Genomic DNA, 23,673 nt, shown 5'->3' with positions numbered 1-23,673 from the left:
AGATACAGATTACCAAGATATAGCCTATGTGAACGGCACTGACTGTCCTGATCCTCTCTCTCCCTCGCCTGCTCCTCTCTCTCCCTCGCCTGCTCCTCTTCGCTAGTGTTTGGTCTTCGGTCTGTTGTGTGTAGAGTAGCTCAGCCCACTCATTGATTGTCCCTACATTGCAAGACAAGAAATTCCTATAGCCTACATTTTATGATTGATTACCTGATGCACGGTTCCGACTGTCTGCATCTCTATCTATCGCTAGCTCGCTCTTTCTTTGCTGTGAGAGTTTTGTTTTTGAAATATACAAGGGAAATAGTTTCCTCCGTTGCAAAAAATACTGAATCTTAGGAGTCGAGGAGTCAATTCTGAATCTTGACACCCAGAAATGCGAGTCGGCGGGCAAGGACTCGAGGAATCGATTAGATGAGGTGCCGTCAACTTCGCCTGATGACTTGTGTTTGACAGCGACGCTCTGCTGTGGAAAGGTAGGTTACATGTTACGTTTTTGAAACCGAAATTAACAGGTCATTGTAGGCTATTCTAGTTCTAGACTATTCAAATATTCACAAAGTTATGTCTCTTTAACATGTTTACGGAGCCTATGGGCTGTATCTTCTTCCAGTGGACAACACTGTAAGTTGTTTTGCTTGTGCCTAGTCTACTTGAAATGGTATTGTAAACAATTTCACTAAGAAATGATCATGTCTTTTTTTTATTTGAGTCTACTATAGATGTGTTTTGTTTGCGTATTGCTGTTCTTACAGCCTCGTGATGGAATTGTATTTTCGAATTAATTGTGTCAAACTGTCAAGCAATCCCAAGCTTAGCCTAAAACAGTAAGGGTAGAACTGGCCATGGGACCATCCCAGCTAGCACATTTGTAACACACGCCATAACATTGCATGACTCCAAATTTACTTTGATATGATGGTTATTCTGAATATTTGGATAAAATACAGGATGAAAAATACAGAAAAATATATACTTTTAGGAAACGTTCTGTTAAAGTAATGAAATGCAAAGAAAATAACATTGATTTTGTCAAGTTTCTTAAATGTGTTGAGAATGTTCCATGGCAAGCAATTCCCAGAACATTGTGGGAAGTATAGTATGCAAAATAACCATAGGACAACCACGCTCTCACCAAGCTCTAAGAAACATCTGGATCTCAGAACGTTATGCTAGCTGGCATGTATGTTTCCTCAGCCCCATGTTCCCTCAGCTCTAGGTTTCCTCAGTATTTCCCTCACACTATGTTCCCTCAGCCCCATCTTTACTCAGCCTTGTGTTCCCTCAGTTCTATCTTCTAAACCAGGCGTTAGCAAGCCAAATTAGGAAAAACAGATTGTAACCCTGTTTAGGGAGGGGAAAAAATATTTTTCACATCCTTGAAGTACACAGATCTTTTGGTAACTTGATTCACTGTTGCTTGAATCAATAAATAAGGATCATCAATAACAGATCAGATGTATGTTTATTGTAACATCATTTTTGTACTTTGAAAAAAACTGCTCAGAGAAAGCATTAAACCGTTTTTACTTGAGTAAAATATGATATTGACAAAAGGTCATGGTCATAATGGTTGAACATATTCAGTAGGTCCCATACGCTTACATATTCATGGATGCTGAAAATAATCCAGATTTTTCTACTTTATAACAAACATTTGTGCCAATTTGATTGAAATTGGTTCTATGGGTACTGAGTGAAAATTGGGCTGAGGGAATATAGGGCAGACCCCCAGGTCATGTGACAACGATGCAGTTAGGCCCTATAGGCTATTTTTAACTGGTTAGGCTACTGTAAATTGACCACAGCCAGACTTATAAAACTATACATTACCGTAAACGGTTCTCATTTAAACAATTTGAAAGCTCTTACATAAAACTCAAATCTAAATTCACATGTCATAACTTGACTGAACACAGCGCACCTGTTGCCAATTTATTTGTTTTCTTAACCATTATTTAACTAGGCAAGTCAGTTAAGACCACATTCTTATTTACAATGTTGGCTTACTTATCCTGCTGCCTATTCTCTAAAACTGTTGAGCATTTGATAATATTTTCTAGTAATGTAGAGACCGATTGTTAACACCGATGAGAGGGCATCTGGCAGACAATAATATCAGATTTCATGATCAAAATGTGATTAACAAACCCAATTTTTGTTATTATGGAAAGATGCTGCTTTCCTAACTCCTATGAAATTGCAACGAAATTGGAGATTGACTACATTAGATGATAGCGCCATGATTAAGCTTTTCCTGACCTCATGATCTTAAAAGGAAAAGCATAATATCATAATTTAGGCCTTTTAGAGGTGGACTGCAACTAAGGCATGCATTAAAAATGGCACAATCCATACATACACTATTATTCCTGTTGTAATTAATAATTGTTGTAATACTAGTTGTCGCCTTTAATTTCCTGTCCTCTCTCTTTTTGGTGCATTTATCCAGTGGTAATCGACTCTCATTAGTTGGAAAACAAAATTGAATGAGTACAGAAATGAGGATTATGATAGTGGCTGAGTGCTTCAGTGTATTTACTCTTGTGACGGTGTAGTCAAATCATGGAGGTAAACAGGGAAGACTGGAGCCTGGTTGCAACATCTCCCTCATAATGCATGCCATTCCTTCAAGGAATACAGGCGATACCTGATACCGGTTTGCATTCTGGTCCCAGAAAGACTGGAGGTCAAACCATAGCTGGAAGGGTCTCGTATAGTAAACAAAATCAATAACTACATCTCAGCAACCCCAACTATCTACTAAGCCACTAATATTGAGCTGAACCCTTCTCTCTCTCTCTGTGTTCAATATTTGATTGGTGAACTTCTCTGATACGTTTTCTTATATGATCTACTAGAGCATATGACGTTCTGGCCGCAGTGATTTGGGTTCATACCTTCATTGCATTTAGAACAAGTTCCTCAGTGATAGCATTCTAGGATGTCATTTGGAGAATCTGTTTCCTGTTTTTCCCATTTTGGATATTTCAGGTCCAAGCCAAAATATGTTTAAAGGGTAGAATTTGATAGTGCATATGTGTTTCCTGGGGTTGTATAACAACCATCCTCAAATTCTGTTAGCATTCACTATTTGCGCCTCCCGTATGTCCCCATGATAGTCTCTAATTTTACCGGTAGGCTTTGTAATTTCCATTTCGTTTGATGGCAATAGTGAATGACTAGTAAACTGACCTCTGAAAAGTCAGTTTTAATTAAGGACATCATTAAGTACATTTTGACGTAACGTTAACATAGCTGAATTTCCTGCCAAGAGATACTACAGGCTATGACAGTTATGTTTGTGTGTTCACTAGCTCCCACACTATGGAATCCATGGGGTTAAATTCTCGATCAACCATAAATTATAGTTGTCTAGAAAGGCTTGATTAAAGGGATAATCCACCCTAAAAATAAAAATCATGACAACAATTTTCACATGTTGCTACCAACCTTGTTATAACTGCAACATTAAACATTTGTTTTTACATAGTGTTATTTAACACTAACACTGTTAATCATATGAATTAGTGGTTTGGGATAGATTATCCCAAAATGAAAAAAGATTGCAGTCAGAATCCAATATAACTGCAGTTAGTGTGACGTGGTAAGGTTGGACCAAGGTGCAGAGAAAAGACCAGACGAAGAATCCGTGGTTAAAGATAAACACAATACTTTACTGAGAAACTGTAGCCGCAGGATCACAGTACAGTTGGGGAAAGAAATAAAACGTCTCGAACTCACTCAGGAAACGACTGCACACGGTAAACAATTCAAGCTTCTGCTACATAGGAAAACAGAAAACGCAACTCTTTTAACAGGGAAACAATCATGAAATAATAAGACACATCTGAGTCCAATAAAAGTCTCTAGGGCGGTCTCTGCCACCCCCTGGTGCCAGGAGGAACCATGATAGTTAAAGTGCAGTATAACTGCATTATACTGCAAATACTGCCTCCAAAATAACCTCTTTTTTTATTGCAGTGTAACTGTAGATAGAGTGCAGTATAACTGAAGTTCAACTGCAGTACACTCCAGTTATTCTGCAATTACTGCATTCAAAGTATCACAGTCAACTGCAGTTAGTGCTCTTTTACTGCAGTTTCAAAACGGCACTCTTTTTTTGTAAGGGGTCTGCTGTTTAAACAGTGTCCGCATGTTAAGATAAGCCAGGTGGCAACAGCCTGATCACTCTGTTTAATAAAAGTGTAAATGTAGCAATCAGGCTGGTTCCACCAGGCTATGGAATTTTTTTCAGTAGTGGTACAGTTACATATTTCAATTAAAAAATATATATATATATGTAGCGTCAGCTAGTGGTAGTCGGCTATATGCCTGCCTGTATTTTTCATCCTATAGCTTGTTCTCCATCTTATTTTTAATAGTAAATTGAGACATGTTTTCAGCACTTATTTCCATGACTGATCAAAACTAATTTACTTGGTTTTGTTTCTTGTATAATACATTATGTACATGATCTTATACTGGATTAAGCCTACATTTTGTTAACTGTAATTTCTTTAGTTATGCTCCACCTTTCCCTCCATCTTGGTTCCAATAGTTTATATATTTTTCTAACTGAGACAGTCAGTTGGATATGCTCTCTACAAGGTTTTGTATATCTTCCTTATCATATGAACATCATTTTCTGACTCAAATAAGATTCCCTCAAGGTTGCTCTGATGACCAAAACATTTCAAATCGATATTTTCTGATATGTAACTTAAGTTGCGTGTATTTGAAACTATCTACACTGGTCAGTCCAAAATTACTTTTTAATTCTGTCATAGATTTTTTTTTTTTCCCTCTTACCAAATCATTTACCTTTTTTGATAATATATAAATATGCCAATGACTGGAATGAATTGCAAAAATCAAGGAAGCTGGAGTGTCTAACTTTAAGCATCAGCTGCACATCTATCACTCCAGTATTAATGCTAAATTGTAATTTATTTTGCCTCTATGGTCTATTTATTGCCTACCTCCCTACTCTTCTACATTTGCACACACTGTACATAGATTTATTTTCTTTTGTGTTATTGACTAAGTTTGTTTATGTGTAGCTCTGTGTTGTTTTTTGTCGCACTGCTTTGCTTTAACTTGGCCAGGTCGCAGTTGTAAACGAGAACTTGTTCTCAACTGGCCTTCCTGGTTAAATAAAGGTTACATTTAAAAAATTAGTCTTTGTTTTGTTTTTGGAATGAAAAAAAAAAAAACTTATAAACTCCGCAAAAAAGAAATGTCCTCTCACTATCAACTGCATTTATTTTCAGCAACTTGCTTGGGCCAAGAAACACGAGCAATGGACATTAAACCGGTGTAAATCTGTCCTTTTGGTCTGACGAGTCAAAATATAAGATTTTTGGTTCCAACCACCATGTCTTTGTGAGATGCAGAGTAGGTGAACGGAATGATCTCCACATGTGTGGTTCCCACCGTGAAGCATGGAGGAGGACGTGTGATGATGTGCTTTGCTAGTAACACTGTCAACGATAACCAGCATGGCTACCACAGCATTCTGCAGCGATATGCCATCCCATCTGGTTTGCGCTTAGTGGGACTATCATTTGTTTTTCAACAGGACAATGACCCACCACACCTCCAGCTTGTGTAAGGGTTATTGTGTAAGGGTTATTTAACCAAGAAGGCGAGTGATGGAGTGCTGCATCAGATGACCAGGTCTCCACAATCACCTGACCTCAACCCAATTGAGATGGTTTGGGATGAGTTGGACTGCAGAGTGAAGTAAAAGCAGCCATCAAGTGCTCAGCATATTCAAGACGATTGGAAAAGCATTCCAGGTGAAGCTGGTTGAAAGAATGCCAAAAATGTACAAGGGTGTCATCAAGGCAAAGGGTGGCTAATTTGAAGAATCTAAAATATATATATTATTACTACATGATTCCATATGTTATTTCATAGTTTTGATGTCTTCACTATTATTCTGCAATGTAGAAAATAAGAAAAATATAGAAAAACCCTTGAATGAATAGGTGTCCAAACTTTTGACCGGTACTGTACGTTTGAAGAAGGACTGCCACTTAAGTACTGTGGTTGTTTTGTAAAGGATGGTGGGGGTCTACTTGGGGTGAGTTGGTCCTCTGAGAGACTGAAATGGGATGTGTGTAGGCCCCACGCACACCTCAGAAGTGTTTGATGCCCTCCCAGTCACCCCATCCCAATCCCCCAGACAGCCCCTCTCTCACCAATAACCACCATTAAATCTTAGTTCTAATAACAAACAAGGAATACTAATGATTCAACATCCTTTTCTAATCTGTCCAGAACTCATATTCATTTTACAATGGGTTTACAAGACATACAAATATATAATTATACATTTAAGTCCTTTCTTCTCTCTCTCCCGAACCAAATCCATCCCTCTCCACCACCTCCTCCCTGTTCTCCCCCCTTTACCCCACCCAAGCGAAGCTTATCCCCACCTCCCACCTTTACTCCCCCTTGCCCCACCCCCAAGCCAAGCTTGTCCCACCCTCCCATCCTTACCCACCTTTGCCCCCCAAGCCAAAACAAATGTTCTCATGCTCTCTCTTGTCTCTCTGCATTAGACATAGTAAGCAATAAGTTTGGAACATCAAATTGCAATACAATTGCAGTATCGTATCATAAATACATGTAGAATCTTAAGAATCACAATACATCGTCTCGGCAGCTAAGTATCATGATAATATCGTATTGTGAGGTCTCTGGCAATTCCCAGACAGTTTCCATGTTTTTCATCAGAAACTAGATGTTTGAAAGCTCTAAGCAGTTTGAGGTCAGTCGAGTGTAATTATTCCAGTTTTGTAATAATTACTCAGCCACAACATATTATATAGTCTCTGCTGAATGGAAGTGTACACCGTTTATGATTCTGTCCTCTGAGGTAAACTGAAATTTCATAAACTTTGTCTACACATTTCTGACTAAGCCAAAATTCTGTGTTCTCATTTGTCAGGGTGAAGAAAAAAGACAATGGAAATCTTCAAAATGGACTAGTTCCTCCTTCTCTTCTGAAGTGCGTTGGGAATAGCCAAATCTCCTCCAGCCACCATGAACCACTCTAACGAGTCGACACCACTGTGCTTTTCCATCAACAGTCCCCCCTTCAACTACACCCACACCATTGCTTCCGCCTACTTCTCATCAGTGTTTAGTGCACTGGGCCTCACCTTCAACCTCATCGCCTTCGTGGTCCTCCTGAAGTCCTTCCTACGCACGCAAAGCCGGTCGCGCTCCTCCTTCCTCATCTTCCTCTGCGGCCTGGTGTTTACCGACTTCATGGGCCTCCTGGTCACCGGCTCCATCGTGGTCTCCTTCCACTTCACCCAGTTCAACTGGCGCCTCCTGGACCCGCACTGCCACTTCTGCAACTTCATGGGCATGTCTATGGTCTTCTACGGCCTGTGCCCGCTTCTGCTGGGAGCCACCATGGCCATGGAGCGTTTCGTGGGCATCAATCGGCCGTTCGCCCGCTCGACCAGCATGATGACCAAGTCGCGGGCAGTGTCCATAGTGCTGCTGGTATGGGCAGGGGCGGGGTGCATCTCACTGCTGCCCCTGGTTGGTGTTGGGAGCTACCACATGCAGATACCGGGCTCCTGGTGCTTCTTTAAAATTAGCTCAGAGGCAAGCGACATGGCCTTTTGCCTGCTTTTCTCACTGGTAGGGCTGCTGTCCATCGCCGTGTCCTTCCTGCTCAATACAATAAGCGTGGTGACCCTGGTCAAGGTGTGCTGCAGCCAGGACGCTAGGCAGCGGCGCCGCGACTACGAGGTGGAGATGATGGTGCAGCTCATCTGGATCATGATGATCGCTTCCATCTGCTGGTGCCCCCTGCTGGTAAGTGGCGGCCTATGGCACTCTGTCAACACATGCACACACAATAAAAAGTACATACAGGGCCTTCAGAAAGTATTAATATACCTTGATTTATTTCACATTTTGTTTTGTTACAGCCTGAATTCAAAATGAATAAAAATAATTTCTCACCCATCTACACACAATACCCCTTAATGACAAAGTGAAAACATGTTTTTAGAAATGTTTGAAAATGTTTTGAAAATGAAATACAGATATCTAATTTACATAAGTATTCACACTCCTTTGGCAGCGATTACTGCTGTGAGTACTTCTGGATAAGGCTCTAAGAGCATTGCAGACCTGGATTGTTCAATATTTATTATTAAAAAAATTCTTTAAGCTCTGTTAAGTTGGTTGTTGATCATTGCTAGACAGCCATTTTCAAGTTTTCCTATAGATTTTCAAGCCGACTTAAGTCAAAACTAACTACGCCACTCAGGAACATTCAATGATGTCTTGGTAAACAACTCCAGTGTATATTTGGCCTTGTGTTTTAGGTTATTGTCCTGCCGAAAGTTGAATTTGTCAACCCAGTATCTGTTGGAAACTGTTTAGGATTTTGCCTCTACTTAGCTCTATTATTTCATTTATTTTTTATCCTAGTCCTTATCCTTTATCCTACAAGCATACCCATAACATGATGCAGCCACCACCATGCTTGAAATTATGAAGAGTGATGTGTCATGTTGGATTTGCCCCAAACACAATGCTTTGTAGTTTTACTTTAGTGACTTATTACAAACAGATTAATGTTTATTCTATACATGCTTCCTTCTTTCACTCTGTCATGTAGGTTAATATTGTGGAGTAACTACAATGTTGTTGATCCATCCTAAGTTTTCTCATATCACAGCCATTAAACTCTCTAACTGTTTTAAAGTCACCATTGGCTCATGGTTTAATCCCTGAGCGGAATCTTTCCTCTCTGGCAACTGAGTTAGTGTCACATCCTGATCTGTTTCACCTGTCTTTGTGCTCGTCTCCACCCCCCTCCAGGTGTTGCCCATCTTCCCCATTGCATTTATGTGTTCTCTTGTTTGTCTGTTGCCAGTTCATTTTTATTTGTCAAGCCTACCAGCGGTTTTCCCTTGCTCCTGTCTGTTTCTAGATCCAGTTTTCTAGTTTTCACCATTCCGCCTGCCCTGAGCCTGCCTGCCGTTTCTGTACCTTGTCACACCACACTGGATTATTGACCTCTGCCTGCCCTGACCCCGAGACTGCCTGCCGTTCTGTACCTTTTGAACTCTGATATGGATTACTGACTTCTGCATGCCATCAACATGTCGTTTTGCCTGCCCCCTCTTCTAGTAATAAACTTTTATTACTTTGACATTGTCTACATCTGGGTCTTCCCTGAAACGTGATAGTGAGGAAGGACGCCTGTATCTTTGTAGTGACTGGGTGTATTGATACACAATCCAAAGTGTCATTAATAACTTTACGTGCCCTTCTTTGTGTGGCATTGGAAAACCACCCTGGTCTTTGTGGTTGAATCTGTGTTTGACATTCACTGCTCGACTGAGGGACCCTACAGATGATTGTATGTGTAGAGAGGTGTGGTAGTCATTTCAAAACCGTGTTAAACACTGTTATTGCACACAGAGTGAGTCCATGCGACTTATGTGACTTGTTAAGCAAATTTGTACTCCTGAACTTATTTAGGCTTGCCATAACAAAGGCATTGAATACTTTCTGAAGGCACTGTACAGTATATATGCACGTAGGTCAGGAGAACATGATATCCTTTCAAACACATTTTAATCATCACTCAGTATTTGTGAGAAAGTTTGTCATTTCTAAGCTGGAATCCTTAGCTGTGAAACGGTCACGTTCGTTTTTGATATTACTACAACATAGACTTAAACAACAAACACTTTTTTTCCCCCCTGACATTGTTGCACATGATTGCACATGCGATAGCACACACCCTGCGGTTCTATGATCTTTTTTTTACTACGATGCAGGATGCTCCTCCGCCCCATTTAAAAAACAAACAGTAACAAATGCGCCTGGGGAGAATAGTGCCGCTGTTTCACCTGCTGCGGATTTCAAATTGAATGCAATGTACCATCATTGTCTACTGCTACCATCATTGTCTGCTGACTATGACACAAATATTAATTTCCACAAAGTTTGCTGCTTCAGTGTCTTTAGATATTTTTGTCAAATGTTACTATGGAGTACTGAAGTATAATTACAAGCGTTTCAGAAGTGTCAAAGGCTTTTATTGACAATTACATGAAGTTGGTGCAAAGAGTCAATATTTGCAGTGTTTGACCCTTCTTTTTCAAGACCTCTGCAATCTGCCCTGGCATGCTGTCAATTAACTTCTGGGCCACATCCTGACTGATGGCAGCCCATTCTTGCATTATCAATGCTTGGAGTTTGTCAGAAGTTGTGGGTTTTTGTTTGTCCACCCGTCTCTTGAGGATTGACAACAAGTTCTCAGTGGGATTCAGGTCTGGGGAGTTTCCTGGCCATGGACCCAAAATATCCATGGTTTGTTCCCCGAGCCACTTAGTTATAACTTTTGCCTTATGGCAAGGTGCTCCATCATGCTGGAAAAGGCATTGTTCGTCACCAAACTGTTCCTGGATGGTTGGGAGAAGTTGCTCTCGGAGGATGTGTTGGTACTATTCTTTATTCATGGCTGTGTTCTTAAGCAAAATTGTGAGTGAGCCCACTCCCTTGGCTGAGAAGCAACCCCACACATGAATGGTCTCAGGATGCTTTACTGTTGGCATGACACAGGACTGATGGTAGCGCTCACCTTGTCTTCTCCGGACAAGCTTTTTCCGGATGTTCCAAACAATCAGAAAGGGGATTCATCATAGAAAATGACTTTACCCCAGTCCTCAGCAGTCCCCTGTACCTTTTGCAGAATATCAGCCTGTCCCTGATGTTTTTCCTGGAGAGAAGTGGCTTCTTTGTTGCCCTTCTTGACACCAGGCCATCCTCCAAAAGTCCGATGCACTCACACCTGCCTGCTGACATTCCTGAGCAAGCTCTGTACTGGTGGTGCCCCGATCCCGCAGCTGAATCCACTTTAGGAGACGGTCCTGGCGCTTGCTGGACTTTCTTGGGTGCCCTGAAGCCTTCTTCACAACAATTGAACCGCTCTCCTTGAAGTTCTTGATGATCCGATAAATGGTTGATTTAGGTGCAATCTTAATGGCAGCAATATCCTTGCCCTTTTTTTGCAAAGCAATGATGACGGAACGTGTTTCCTTGCAGGTAACCATGTTTGACAGAGGAAGAACAATGATTCCAAGCACCACCCTCCTTTTGAAGCTTCCAGTCTGTTATTTGAACTCAATCAACAGAGTGATCTCCAGCCTTGTCCTCGTCAACACTCACACCTGCGTTAACGAGAGAATCACTGACATGACAGCTGGTCCTTTTGTGGCATGGCTGAAATGCAGTGGAAGTGTTTTTTGGGGGATTAATTTCATTTGCAAGGCAAAGAGGGACTTTGCAATGAATTTCAATTCATCTGATCACTCTTCATAATATTCTGGAGTATATGCAAATTGCCATCATACAAACTGAGGCAGCAGACTTTGTAAAAATTAATATTTCTGTCATTCTCAACTTTTGGCTGTGACTGTACACACAGATCATATAATGTTAGCTAGCGAGCCAGCCATGTAACATCAGCTAGCTAGCTAACAGTAAGCTTCAACTTGCAATGAAAACAACTTTCTGACGAAATTAGAAATGTATAATATTTGAAACTGTAGCTGGACTCTTACTCGGTACATGGATGAATGCCTCACAGCAGACTACAACCCCTTTCATTATATAAGACGTCCTGTGCCGTTTCTGTTTTGCTTGTACAGCTTGCTTTGCCCACCGTTGTTGTGTCAAGTCACTCTGGTTCACACTGACTGTGTGCAATGCCATAAAAATCATGTTAAGCTTTAGCCCCCAACCCAAACTCTGACCATTTTACTCAGCCCTAGCAGAGCTGGTTTGGCTGTTTTCATGTTAGGATTACTTAGACATACTGACCAGCTCAAATAGACAGAAGCGTGCTATATGGCAGACAAATCCAAACGGATCTCTCAGCATGTCCAGCCCACTCATTATATTAGCCAATCATGGCTAGCAGGAAGGTTGCTGTCTTTTTCTGTGGCTTAACCAACTTGGCTTGTAATTTTTAACAATTTTATTTGTATTTACAGATGCCATACAAGTTTGTTATTAAGGCACAGGAAAGTTCACATGTTCGAGAAGGCCTTTCTGCCAAAAATACATTTTGATTAAAAAAAAGTTCATGTTCAAATGGCTGTCCTGTGAAGTAGTGACCCGCAGCATACGCCTAGTTTCCTGAAACGGGTCACATGTTGTCTGTCAAGGGTTATTTTAACTTGTTTTGTACACTAGAGGGTACTACATGTTGGTCATGGGTCACGTGTGTGTGTGTGTGTGTGTGTGTGTGTGTGTGTGTGTGTGTGTGTGTGTGTGTGTGTGTGTGGGTAGCACAGGTGACCAGGAAGGGTTAGCACAGGCGAGAGGAGAGCACATACAGTTCTTACCGTATCACAGATGTAGCTTATAGAATGCATCTCTCTGCACCTTTTCTACAGGAATGTGTTTTGGAGCCATTTCAATTTTATATGCGCAATACTACATGGGAACTTCACCCAAAAACGTTTGGGCATCTGATTTTTGTTGTGTTATGGACAGATCTCTCCTGCGCACGTGGCTTTTCATAGGAAATTGCCACTCCAGCCACCTTCAATCAGAAATGTGCCAGGAGTCAAGACTGAGGCAAAGATTTTTTTTAATTTTTTTATAGCACCCCTGTCTTCACTCACCCCACATTGGTTTGGGCTGTTGGGACTGTCCGGACCTCATCTCGAACCTGATCATCCAAATGCCTGAATCATTCATGCCACAATCAAAATATGGACTTTTTCTTTATTTTCTTGTTTTGTATTGTTCAATGTTCTTCATCATTAAACTCATTAACTGCACTTGCTTCCTGACTCATCTGCATCTACGTTACAGAATATTGCCTCACAGAATGGAAAAGGCAGCCACCCGAGACGTCTCCCAGATGGTCGGCGAACAGGGATACCTACTTCGTCAACACCACGATCAGCTGGCGCACCTGGGAACGGAGTTCTTCAACGTCTAGATTCTTCCCCAAGGGAGTCACCCCCAACGAGCGGAGGATCCTCTACCATGAGTTGACCCAGCGAACCAGCACCCCAGCCCATTCAGCAGTCTGCCCTGGTCAGCGATGCCCATTTGTCCCTTCCAGACAAATATGACGGGACTCCATCCAAATGCTGTGCCTTCCTCCCCCAGTGCTCCCTCTATTTTGCTCATCAAACGGGAGCTCCCAACACTGAGCACCTACTCCAACCACGACTGGAGGACCAGACTGCTGCGGAGTACGCCCTCACCTTTCATACTGTAGCAGCATCCAGCGGATGGAATGTGCTGGTGCTCCGCACCTTATTCACAAGAGGTTTGAGTGAGGAGGTCCAGACGGAGCTGGCATGCCGAGATGACACTCTCTCATTGGACGCACTCATCGCAACGGCCATCTCTCTGGATAACCTTCTGACTGATCTGAGTCAGATCCTGAACCAATGGAGGTAGGGGCTACGCATATCTCCAGGGCTGAGTGATGCTGTCGGAGACAACTGGGGCTACGTCCCTATTGTGTCCAGGAGGGACTGCTTCAACTGTGTCCACTAAGTTCTAAACCGAGAGTCACTAAAGCAGAGGGACGGTCCAATGATCATCCGTCTCATGGGGTAGATCAGGGTGTGAGTATTCATCTTCACTCTCCAACAAACCTTTCTTAGTACCTATTTCAATAGCTGTCTGTCCCTCGTGTTGTTTCCACAGCTTTATTTGACTCCGGAGCCACGGGGAATTTTATTGACCAGGCCCTTGCCTCCTCCCTGAACATCATACCCGCTCTCCTCTCCGTTTTCAGTTCAAGCACTGGATAACCAACTACTGGGATCTGGCACAGTCACACACATCACAGCACTACTCACCATCGCCGTGGGAGCCCAGCACCAAGAAAGCATCACCTTCCTCATTATCCAGGCACCCGTACACAAAGTCGGCCTCCCGTGGCTAAACGCCACGACCCCACCATGTCCTGGCCGAGGATGGAGATTACGGCCTGGGTACCAAGATGCCGGAAGACCTGCCTTTCCTTACCTTGTGGTTCACGTAGGTTGAGAATCCAGTGGTTTTCCTCCAGGCCGACATCCCAGAGGTTTACCAGGATCTCTGGAAGGTTTTCTCCAAGACTCACGCCACCTGTCTCCCTCCTCTTTGCCCCTGGGACTGAGCCATCGACCTGCTTACAGAATCTGCGCCTCTGCGCAGCCGCATCTACCCCGTCGGTGGCTGAAACCAAGCCTTTGAAGGAGTACATCCAGGAGGCTCTCCAACAAGGTTTCATCCGCCCATCCGACTCCCCTGCATTGGCTGGCTTTGTAAAGTCCTTAAGTAAAGTCCTTAAGTAAAAGTACTTTAAAGTACTACTTAAGTCAGTTTTAGGGGGTATTTGACAATGTTTACATCACTACATTTCTAAAGAAAATAATGAACTTTTTACTCCATAAATTTTCCCTGACACCCAAAAGTAGTCGTTACATTTTGAATGCAGGTTAGGAAATGTGGTCTAATTCACATACTTATTAAGAGAACATCCCTGGTCATCCCTACAGCCTCTGATCTGGCGGACTCACTAAACACATGCTTCGTTTGTAAATTATATCTGAGTGTTGAGGTGTGCCCTATCTGTAAATTAAAAAAACTAGAAAATGCGGTTGTCTGCTTTGCTTGATATAAAGAATATGAAATAATTTATACTTGTACTTTTTATCTTAAGTATATTTGAGCTTTTTTACATTTACTTTTACTAGTATATTTAAAAACCAAAATGTCAGACTTTTACTCAAATAGTATTTTACTGGGTGAACTTCACTTTTACTTTAGTTATTTTCTATTAAGGTATCTTTACTTTTACTCATTACTTTTTCCACCACTGCATCTTCGTGGTCAAGGATGGGCGTCTTCTTCTGTGTACTGACTACAGAAGTCTCTTACCCCTCCAGTTGGTTCCGGCCGCCATTAAACAGCTGCACGGGGCCCAATTTGTTTTACCAAGCTGGACCTGCGGAGTGCTAACAATTTGATCGGCATCTGAGAGGTATAAGGGCACCAGGCCAAACTCAGATGCAGACACAGATGGTTTGAGTCTTGATATTTATTCAACAATCCAAACGGGGTAGGCAAGAGAATGATCGTGGACAGGCAATGAAGCTTTTGGTCCTGGGCAGATCACTAGGACAGGATTGCCCCCACTCCAACATCGGAAGCATCAACCTCTACCACAACACAAATTGACGTGACGGATGAGGATGGGTGCTATGGTGAACCAATGCTTCAGGTCCACAAAGGCTCTGTCGACAGCTGGAGACCATGTGAACGGTACATTGGGAGAGGTGAGTGCAGAGAGGGGGGCCGCCAGGTTGCTGTAACCCCGAATGAAACCGCGGTAGAAGTTAACAAAATCCAGGAAACGTTGCAACTGCACCCTGGACGTAGGTTGAAGCCAATCCACCACTGCTTTCACCTTTCCAGGATCCATCTGGACATTTCCCTCAATGATGACATATCCCAGAAAGGGAGTATCTGGCTCATCCGTCGCCGATGATTCTCCAGGGAGCTCGGGTGGCTTCGGATCCTCTATAAAAAAAAACAGCCTTTGGGAACTTCCGGATTCCTTCGAAGGTGAGCGAGCCACTGTGGATGAATGAGTGTGACCTAGGCCAGACCTCTTCTCACTCCTGCGTTCCCTTAGATGTCCATCAAGTCTAATGGTGAGGGCGATGAAGGAATTGAGGTCCACCAGTAATTCCCGAGCAGCTAGCTCATCTTTTACCACCTAGGATAATCCGTGAAGAAAGGTATCGAAAAGAGACTCTGGATTCCAGGCACTCTCGGCGCCCAAGGTGCGAAAGTCAACAGAGTAGTCTGCCACACTACGGGAGTCTTGAGGTAATTCAATACGTTTTTGGGCCACCTCTCTCCCGGATACCGGAGAATTAAACACCTTCCTCACCTCTGCCATGAAATCCTCCAGATGATGACAAATGTCGGATTGTTGCTGCCAAACTGCCGTAGCCCAGGAGAGCACCCTTCCCGAGAACCCCAACAGGTACCAGGATCCCCAGAGTATCGCTCCGGAGGAGGTAAGCGTGGTTCTTGGGGAGCCGGAGTAGGCTGTGCAAATTCACCACTAATAGGGAAAAAGTTACTGGGTGGTTGGGGGTTCTCAGAGGTGGCAGGCTGCCTAATAACTAACTCCCTGATTTTGCTCCATAATATCCTTAAACCCTTAGTCGTGGCATTCCGTCAGGGAACGAAGCCCTTCCAAAAGGTCCTGTAGTAACTCTTCATGCCTCCCAATGGTGGCTCCCTGCATGGAGACAGCGTGGCGGAGCTGGTCCAAGTCTGCTGGGTCTGTCATGGCCAGTTCGTACTATACGGGCACAAGGCGAGACCAGCAGAGTGTCTGGGCACAACGAGTACTTGGTGATGCCTTATGGTTTAACCAATGCTCCATCGGTGTTTCAGGCATTTGTGAATGAGGTGTTTTGGGACATGCTTGGGCGCCAGGTGGTCGTGTATATCGACGACATCCTGATCTACTCGGACACCTTGGAGTAGAACATTGCCAACATCCAGGTAGTCCTGGGATGCCTCCTGGAGAACCATCTGTATGTGAAAGCGGAGAAGTGCCAGTTCCATCCGGTTGCCGTCTCCTTCTTGGCATATCGGATCAGCCCGCAATGAGTTGTTATGGAGGAAAGAAAGGTAGATGTGGTAAGGTCATGGCCAGACCCAACCACTATAAAGGGACTACAACGTTTTTTGGGGTTTGCCAACTTTTACTGCCGCTTCATCAGGAACTTCAGCTCCACCGCTTCTCCTCTCCCCTCAGAGGTGGTCCTCGAAAGTTGGCGTGGAATCCTGCAGCTGATGAGACCTTCCGCCTGCTGAAGGGGCATTTCACCTCTGCCCCATTGCTGAAACACCCAGACCCTACACTGCCATTCATGCTGGTGTTTTGTGGGTACTATTTAATGAATCTGTCAGTTGAGTACTTGTGAGACGTCTGTTTCTCAAAATAGACACTCTTGCTCAGTTGTGCACCAGGGCCTCCCACTTCCCTTTCTATTCTGGTTAGAGCCAGTTTGCCTTCATTTCTCAGAACAAGAATAGACTGAATTTCAGAAGAAAATTCTTTGTGTCTAGCCTTTTTGAGCCTGTAATCAAACCCACAAATGCTGATGCTCCAGATACTCAACTAGTCTAAAGAAGGCCAGTTGTAATTGCTTCTTTAATCAGGACAACAGTTTTCAGCTGTGCTAACATAATTGCAAAAGGGTTTTCTAATGATCAATTAGCCTTTTAAAATGATACACTTGGATTAGCTAACACAACATGCCATTGGAACACAGGAGGGATGGTTGCTGATAATGGGCTTCTGTACGCCTATGTAGATATTCCATTGAAAATCAGACGTTTCCTGCTATAATAGTCATTTACAACATTAACAATGTCTACACTCTTTCTGATCAATTTGATGTTATTTTAACGTGCTTTTCTTTCAAAAACAAGGTCATTTCTAAGTGACCCCAAACTTTTGAATCGCAGTGTATATATTTTATTTAAAATTACGGCACATGCCCTTGTGCCCCCTATGGGCATGACTCACTGGCTGTTAGCTGCAGTTCTGAGACACTAAGTCACTTTGGGTCTGTTAGTATTTTTGACATACAGATGTAGGATTTTTAATTGTATCACTCTTTTGTTGCTAAAAAATGCAAACTTGTAGTGTATTCAAGGTTTTAAAAGGATTCTAAAGTTTGATTTCCACTTTAAAATGACAGACTTGATTTGCAAAAAATGTATCAACCTATACAAAATAAATGTCCATTATTTGTAGTACACATAATTCCTATTTTCTGTTGCTGCAGGATTATTTTCCTGCTGTAGCAAACCGGCTCAAATTAAGATCCTACAATTGCGTTAGATGTATCTGTAAAATGCTAATTATTTGCTGAACACAAGTGCATATGTTATGCCTGAGGAGTCGAGCTTGTTAGCATATCTAGCTGCTCCCAAAAGAGTGTTGTTGCCCTGGCGCTAATGGGACTAGCAATAAGGCTAGAGGCATGCCTATATGGGAGAATGATTGCTCTGTGGACGCTTGGGCCAGTACCTCAGAGGCCCGGCCCAAATTAGCCCAGCAATGTACTCCCTGGGTGGACCGAGTCCTGGTCTCAGACATCTGTTTGTGTATGTATGTGTGTTTGTGTGAAGGCCGAAGCTGCTGTACTTGTGTGTTCAAATGACTGATGACAACTCTCTCTTCCTCTCACTTCCTCTGTCCCTCTCTGTTGTTTTTATTTTTCCCCCCTTTCTCATTGTCTGTCTGTAAATGGTTTGTCTCTCCTTATTCTGTCCTTTTCTCTCTATGTATATCCGTCTTTCTCTCTGTCCTTCTATTTCTTTCCCTATTACTTTATTTTTCTTTGTCTCTCTGTCTCTCTATCTACCTCTCTCTCCTCCACCCATTCCTCCCTCCTTCCCCTTACACTCCACAGGTGTTTATTACAAAGACTGTGTTTTCGGGGAGCCCACTCCGGATCCACTACCTGCTGCTCTTCATTCGCTTCGCCACCTGGAACCAAATCCTGGACCCCTGGGTGTACATCCTGTTTCGCCGCGCTGTCCTCAAGCGCCTCTACCCCCGCTGGGACTGGTCCCGGGGCTCCATCAGGACCCTGTACCCCTCCTTCGTTGGTACCGTCTGCCGGCTGACCCGTGCCTCCGTGGGCAGTGACCCGCTAGGGGGAGGCGATGGGGGTGTGTCGGTCAAAGAGGAAGGCAAACCCCAGTCGTTTAATGTGAAGGCTCCACCTTCACCGCCTTGACTGGTTCCTGTTGTGCATTGGTGTTCATCTTCGTCGGTGAAGTCGTTATTTCAGAATCAACTTTATTTTACTTGGTGATATAGTGCTGTTGATGATAGACAACATTTAGAAACAGAATACAGACAACGGAGTTTAAAAATAGTTTACATACACTACCGGTCAAAAGTTTTTGAACGCCTACTCATTCAAGGGTTTTCCTTTATTTGTAAAATGTTCCACATTGTAGAATAGTGAAGACATCAAAACTATGAACAAACACATATGGAATCATGTAGTAACCAAAGTTTTGGCATTCTCTCACATATGATTCTCTCACACATTCCCACATATGATGAGCACTTGTTGGCTGCTTTTCCTTCACTCTGCTTCACTCTCCTTCACAAATGATAGTCCCACTAAGCCCAAACCAGATGGGATGGCATATTGCTGCAGAATGCTGTGGTAGCCATGCTGGTTAAGTGTACCTTGAATTCTAAATAAATCACAGTGTCACCAGCAAAGCACACCATAACACCTCCTTCTCCATGCTTTAAGCTGGGAAATACACATGCGGAGATCATCCGTTCACCCACATCGCTTCTCACAAAGACACGACGGTTGGAACCAAAAATCTCAAATTTGGACTCCAGACCAAAAGACAAATTTCCACTGGTCTAATGTCTAATTGCTCGTGTTTCTTGGCCCAAGCAAGTCTCTTCTTTATTATTGGTGTCCTTTAGTAGTGGTTTCTTTGCAGCAATTTGACCATGAAGGCCTGATTCACACAGTCTCTCTGAACAGTTGATGTTGTCTGTTACTTGAAGACATATATATTTATATGTACATATTCTTATTCCATCCCGTTGGATTGTGTATTAGGTAGTTGTTGTGGAATTGTTAGATATTACTGCACTGTCGGGAACTAGAAGCACAAGCATTTCACTACACTCGCATGAACATCTGCTAGCCATGTGTATGGGACCAATGAAATTTGATTTGAACTATGTGAAGCATTTACTTGGGCTGCAATTTCTGAGGCTGGTAACTCTAATGAACTTATCCGCTGTAGCAGAGGTAACTCTTGGTCTTCCATTCCTGTGGCGGTCCTCATGAGAGCCAGTTTCATCACAGCGCTTGATGGTTTTTGTGACTGCACTTGAAGAAACTTGAAAGTTCATGACATTTTCCGTATTGACTGACCTTCATGTCTTAAAGTCATTTATTTTTGCTTATTTGAGCTGTTTTTTTCCATAATATGGACTTGGTCTTTTACCAAATAGGGCTATATTCTATATACCCCTCCCTACCTTGTGACCACACAACTGATTGGCTCAAACGCATCAAGAATGAAAGAAATTCCACAAATTAACTTTTAAGAAGGAACACCTATAATTGAAGAGCATTCCAGATGATGGCCTCATGAAGCTGGTTGAGAGAATGGCAAGAATGTGCAAAGCTGTCATCAAGGCAAAGGGTGGCATTTGAAGAATCTCAAATATAAAATATATTTTGATTTGTTTAACACTTTTTTTTTTTTGTTACTACATGATTCCAAATGTGTTATTTCATTGTTTTGATATCTTCACAATTATTCTACAATGTAGGAAATTGTAAAAGTAAAGAAAAACTCTTGAATGAGGTGTTCTAAAACTTTGGACCGGAAGTGTACATTATATACAAGTGTGAGCATAGAGATAAGAGAATGAGCATATATACAAATGTATAGTATCAGTATGGCTACAGTGCATTCGGAAAGTATTCAAATTTTGTTACGTTAGTCTTATTCTAAAATTGCTTAAATAAAACATTTTCCTCAGAAATCTTCACATAATGACAAAGGGAAAACAGTCTGTCCACATTTCTAAACCTGTTTTTGCTTTGTCATTATGGGGTATTGTGTGTAGATTGATGCGGGGGGGGGCAATTTAATCCATTTTAGATTAAGGCTGTAACGTAACAAAGTGTGGAAAAAGTCAGTGTCTGAACTTTCAGACTTTGGTGTTTTCTGAAGTCAACCACCATTTCCACGGTTTTGTCTGTGTTTAGTTCCATGTTATTGCGACTGCACCAGGCCACCAACCGGTCGACCTCTCCACTGTGCATGGACTAATCACCGTCTGGTGTCATCTTCAAACTTGAGTAGTTTGACAGATGCTTTGTTGGAGGTTCAGTGTTGGTGTAGAGTAAAAGTGAGAGCGCACATGCTTGCGGCGTTCCGAGTCCGAGCTTTCCCAGCTTCACATTTTGCGTCCTGTTGGTCAGGATGTCAGTGATCCACGGACAGATGGACACGTTCAGCTGGGAGAGTTTTGTTTTGTAGCACTTCTGGGATGATGTATTGAATGCAGAGCTAAAGTCCACAAACAAAATCCTTGCGTATGTCTTTGGGTTACCGTGGTGTTTGAGGATGTAGTGAGGCCCATGTTGACAGCGTCATCCACAGACCTATTAGCTCTGTAGGCAAACTGCAGTGGCTCGAGGGAGCTATCAGTGATGGTTTTGAGATGGGACAGTACGAGGCGCTTTAAGGTTTTTGTGATGACTGAGGTGAACGCTACAGGTCTGTAATCATTCAGACAGGACACATTTTGTTTTTTCAGAACTGGAACAATTATGTAAACCGGCAAGAACAGTGCATTGCTCTAGTAAGTGGTTGAATATGTCCGTGAAAACGGAAGAGCTGGTCAGCGCAGTGCTTAAGTGTGGCTGGAGAGACCTTGTCTAGGCCGGCAGCCTTCCTGCTGTACTGTTTCCTAAAGAATGTTGACTGTGATTTATATTGTTTTTTTTTATGTGCTGTTTATAGAGTTCTAAAAGTAGACTGAACATGGGCAGGGCTGTCACATGGCATTGGAGCTCAGAGCTGGTTATTCCTGTGCCTTAAGCACATAGTGGGGCTCCCGAGTGGCGCAGAGGTCTAAGGCACTGCATCTCAGTGCTAGAGGCGTCACTACAGATACCCTGGTTTGAATCTAGGCTGTATCACAGGGCGGTGCTTAATTAGCCCAGCATCGCCCGGGTTTGGCCTGTGTAGACCGTCATTGTAAATAAGAATTTGTTCTTAACTGACTTGCCTGGATAAATAAAGAAAAACTTAAATACTGTTGCCAGTGGGGTGATTGTGTGGTGGTATTAAGCATTGTTTAGTTGAGAACAAGGAAATGTATGCAGCGTGTGGATGTTTCTGAAGAATACACAGCCGTCAGCTTCCATGCCAAAGACCACAAGGTCGTGGCGTATGTGTGTGAGTATGCGCTTGAATTTATACCTTCATGTGAAAGTGTGTTTGTGTGTGTGTGTGTGTGTGTGTGTGTGTGTGTGCGTGTACTAACTTTCTCCTGATGGTATGCAGCTGCTCTAACAGAGCAACCAAGCACAGTATTCATCACCAAAGATAACAAAGGACAACTGTCATCGGCTCTGGTGAGGTATTTGGCCTCCGATGGAACAGTGCCGCAGGTTGGTTGGCTGACTGCCCTTCAGACAGTATCTCTCACCTGGGCATATTTTGACTCAACACTCCTTATCTGCTTAATGACTCTTAGAGTTGACCCCCTATTCTGTCCTCGGGTTCAACTCTGGCTGACTTTCATACAGTGAAGCAAGGGATGGGCCAAAGAGGCGTTTATTTTGTGGAATGTCATGGATTCACTTCCAGGGAGAGATATTCCCAATATATGGACATGAATGCATCATTATTTGTTAATCATGAGCATTACTCCAATATACTCCTCATTCATTGTGTTACAAATCCTTTGAAGGATAAAATACAAAGTTCAATGCGAGGTCAACCCAAAGCCAGGAAGTCAAGTGTGAAAACAGTTATTTATGTGAGATGATGCCAGAAACAATACATATCATGCTGCATGTTAGTTCACTGTGCATGTGTACACAACATTAAGGATTTGTCGGAGCATGGGCTCTACAAGGTGTTGAAAGCGTTCCACAGGGATGCAACTCATGGAAAGAGTAGGTGTCCTTAATGTTTTGTACACTCAGTGCATATCTTTGCTTTTGCAAGTCTTATTTTTAGAAGGAAAATAGATGGGACTATGTTATGTCTGACTGTGTATATGGTTCATAAATTTTAGAGTATGTTGTGTCATTGCACAGCATGTGCAATGCAGATGTAGAGTTTATACAGTGCTCGAACATTGGCATGTGTTTACTCCAAGGGGAAATAAAACATTAAGATTAGACCAAAAGTTTGCTTTGTCTGTTTTGTTTTTACTACCCTTTGAAAATGAGACTGGTGCGCTCATCCAAACACTTAAATAAATATTTTTTAAAGTGTCTAGACTTTATTTCTAAGCTGGTGTTAAAATACACTGTAAGTAACAGAGCATGTGTACTTATGCTGTGAATCGAAGGAACATCCATAGAATAATATCAACTTTTATCAATGCTGTCGTTGCTCTAGGAAGCACAGAAGAACTTGAGAATAACTTAGAACATTTGTATTACCAATTGTAAAAACAAACCCTAATATTTTCAGATCTCCATAGTGATATAACAATATGCATCAGACATTAAATGATACTGTAAGTCAAACTATCACACACAACTTTACTAGTTTATACATTTATGATTCAAAACAGGTATAACTTTCCACACATTTGACAATTCAAGTAACTTATTTACATTGTTTCTAAAACAACCCACACTGATTTATAATAAAAGTATTATTTGATGAAGAAAATGAATATTTGAAATTAATTCAAAAGCCTATGACAGCAAATGATAACATACAAAAAATATGATAACCTTGTTTTTTCAGGCAAACAAGGTACAGTAATGGACAAATACTAGGCAATGAAAGAGGGACTTTCAAACATGTTTTTCA

General features: G+C 42.4%; 1 protein-coding gene across 1 annotated transcript; it reads left to right on the top strand.

Annotated features, from left to right (window-relative positions):
- Nucleotides 1-370: 370 nt before the first annotated feature.
- On the top strand, nucleotides 371-23,035 carry LOC139410075 (thromboxane A2 receptor-like). The gene is made up of 3 exons (XM_071155510.1): nucleotides 371-479; nucleotides 6,962-7,845; nucleotides 18,522-23,035. The coding sequence occupies exons 2-3, from the start codon at nucleotides 7,057-7,059 to the stop codon at nucleotides 18,849-18,851; spliced, it is 1,119 nt and encodes a 372-aa protein (XP_071011611.1). The 5' UTR covers nucleotides 371-479; nucleotides 6,962-7,056; the 3' UTR covers nucleotides 18,852-23,035.
- Nucleotides 23,036-23,673: the final 638 nt, after the last annotated feature.

Source organism: Oncorhynchus clarkii, chromosome 5 (assembly GCF_045791955.1).
Source record: "Oncorhynchus clarkii lewisi isolate Uvic-CL-2024 chromosome 5, UVic_Ocla_1.0, whole genome shotgun sequence".
Taxonomy (NCBI): domain Eukaryota; kingdom Metazoa; phylum Chordata; class Actinopteri; order Salmoniformes; family Salmonidae; genus Oncorhynchus; species Oncorhynchus clarkii.
This window is presented reverse-complemented; position numbering and strand designations above follow the sequence as displayed.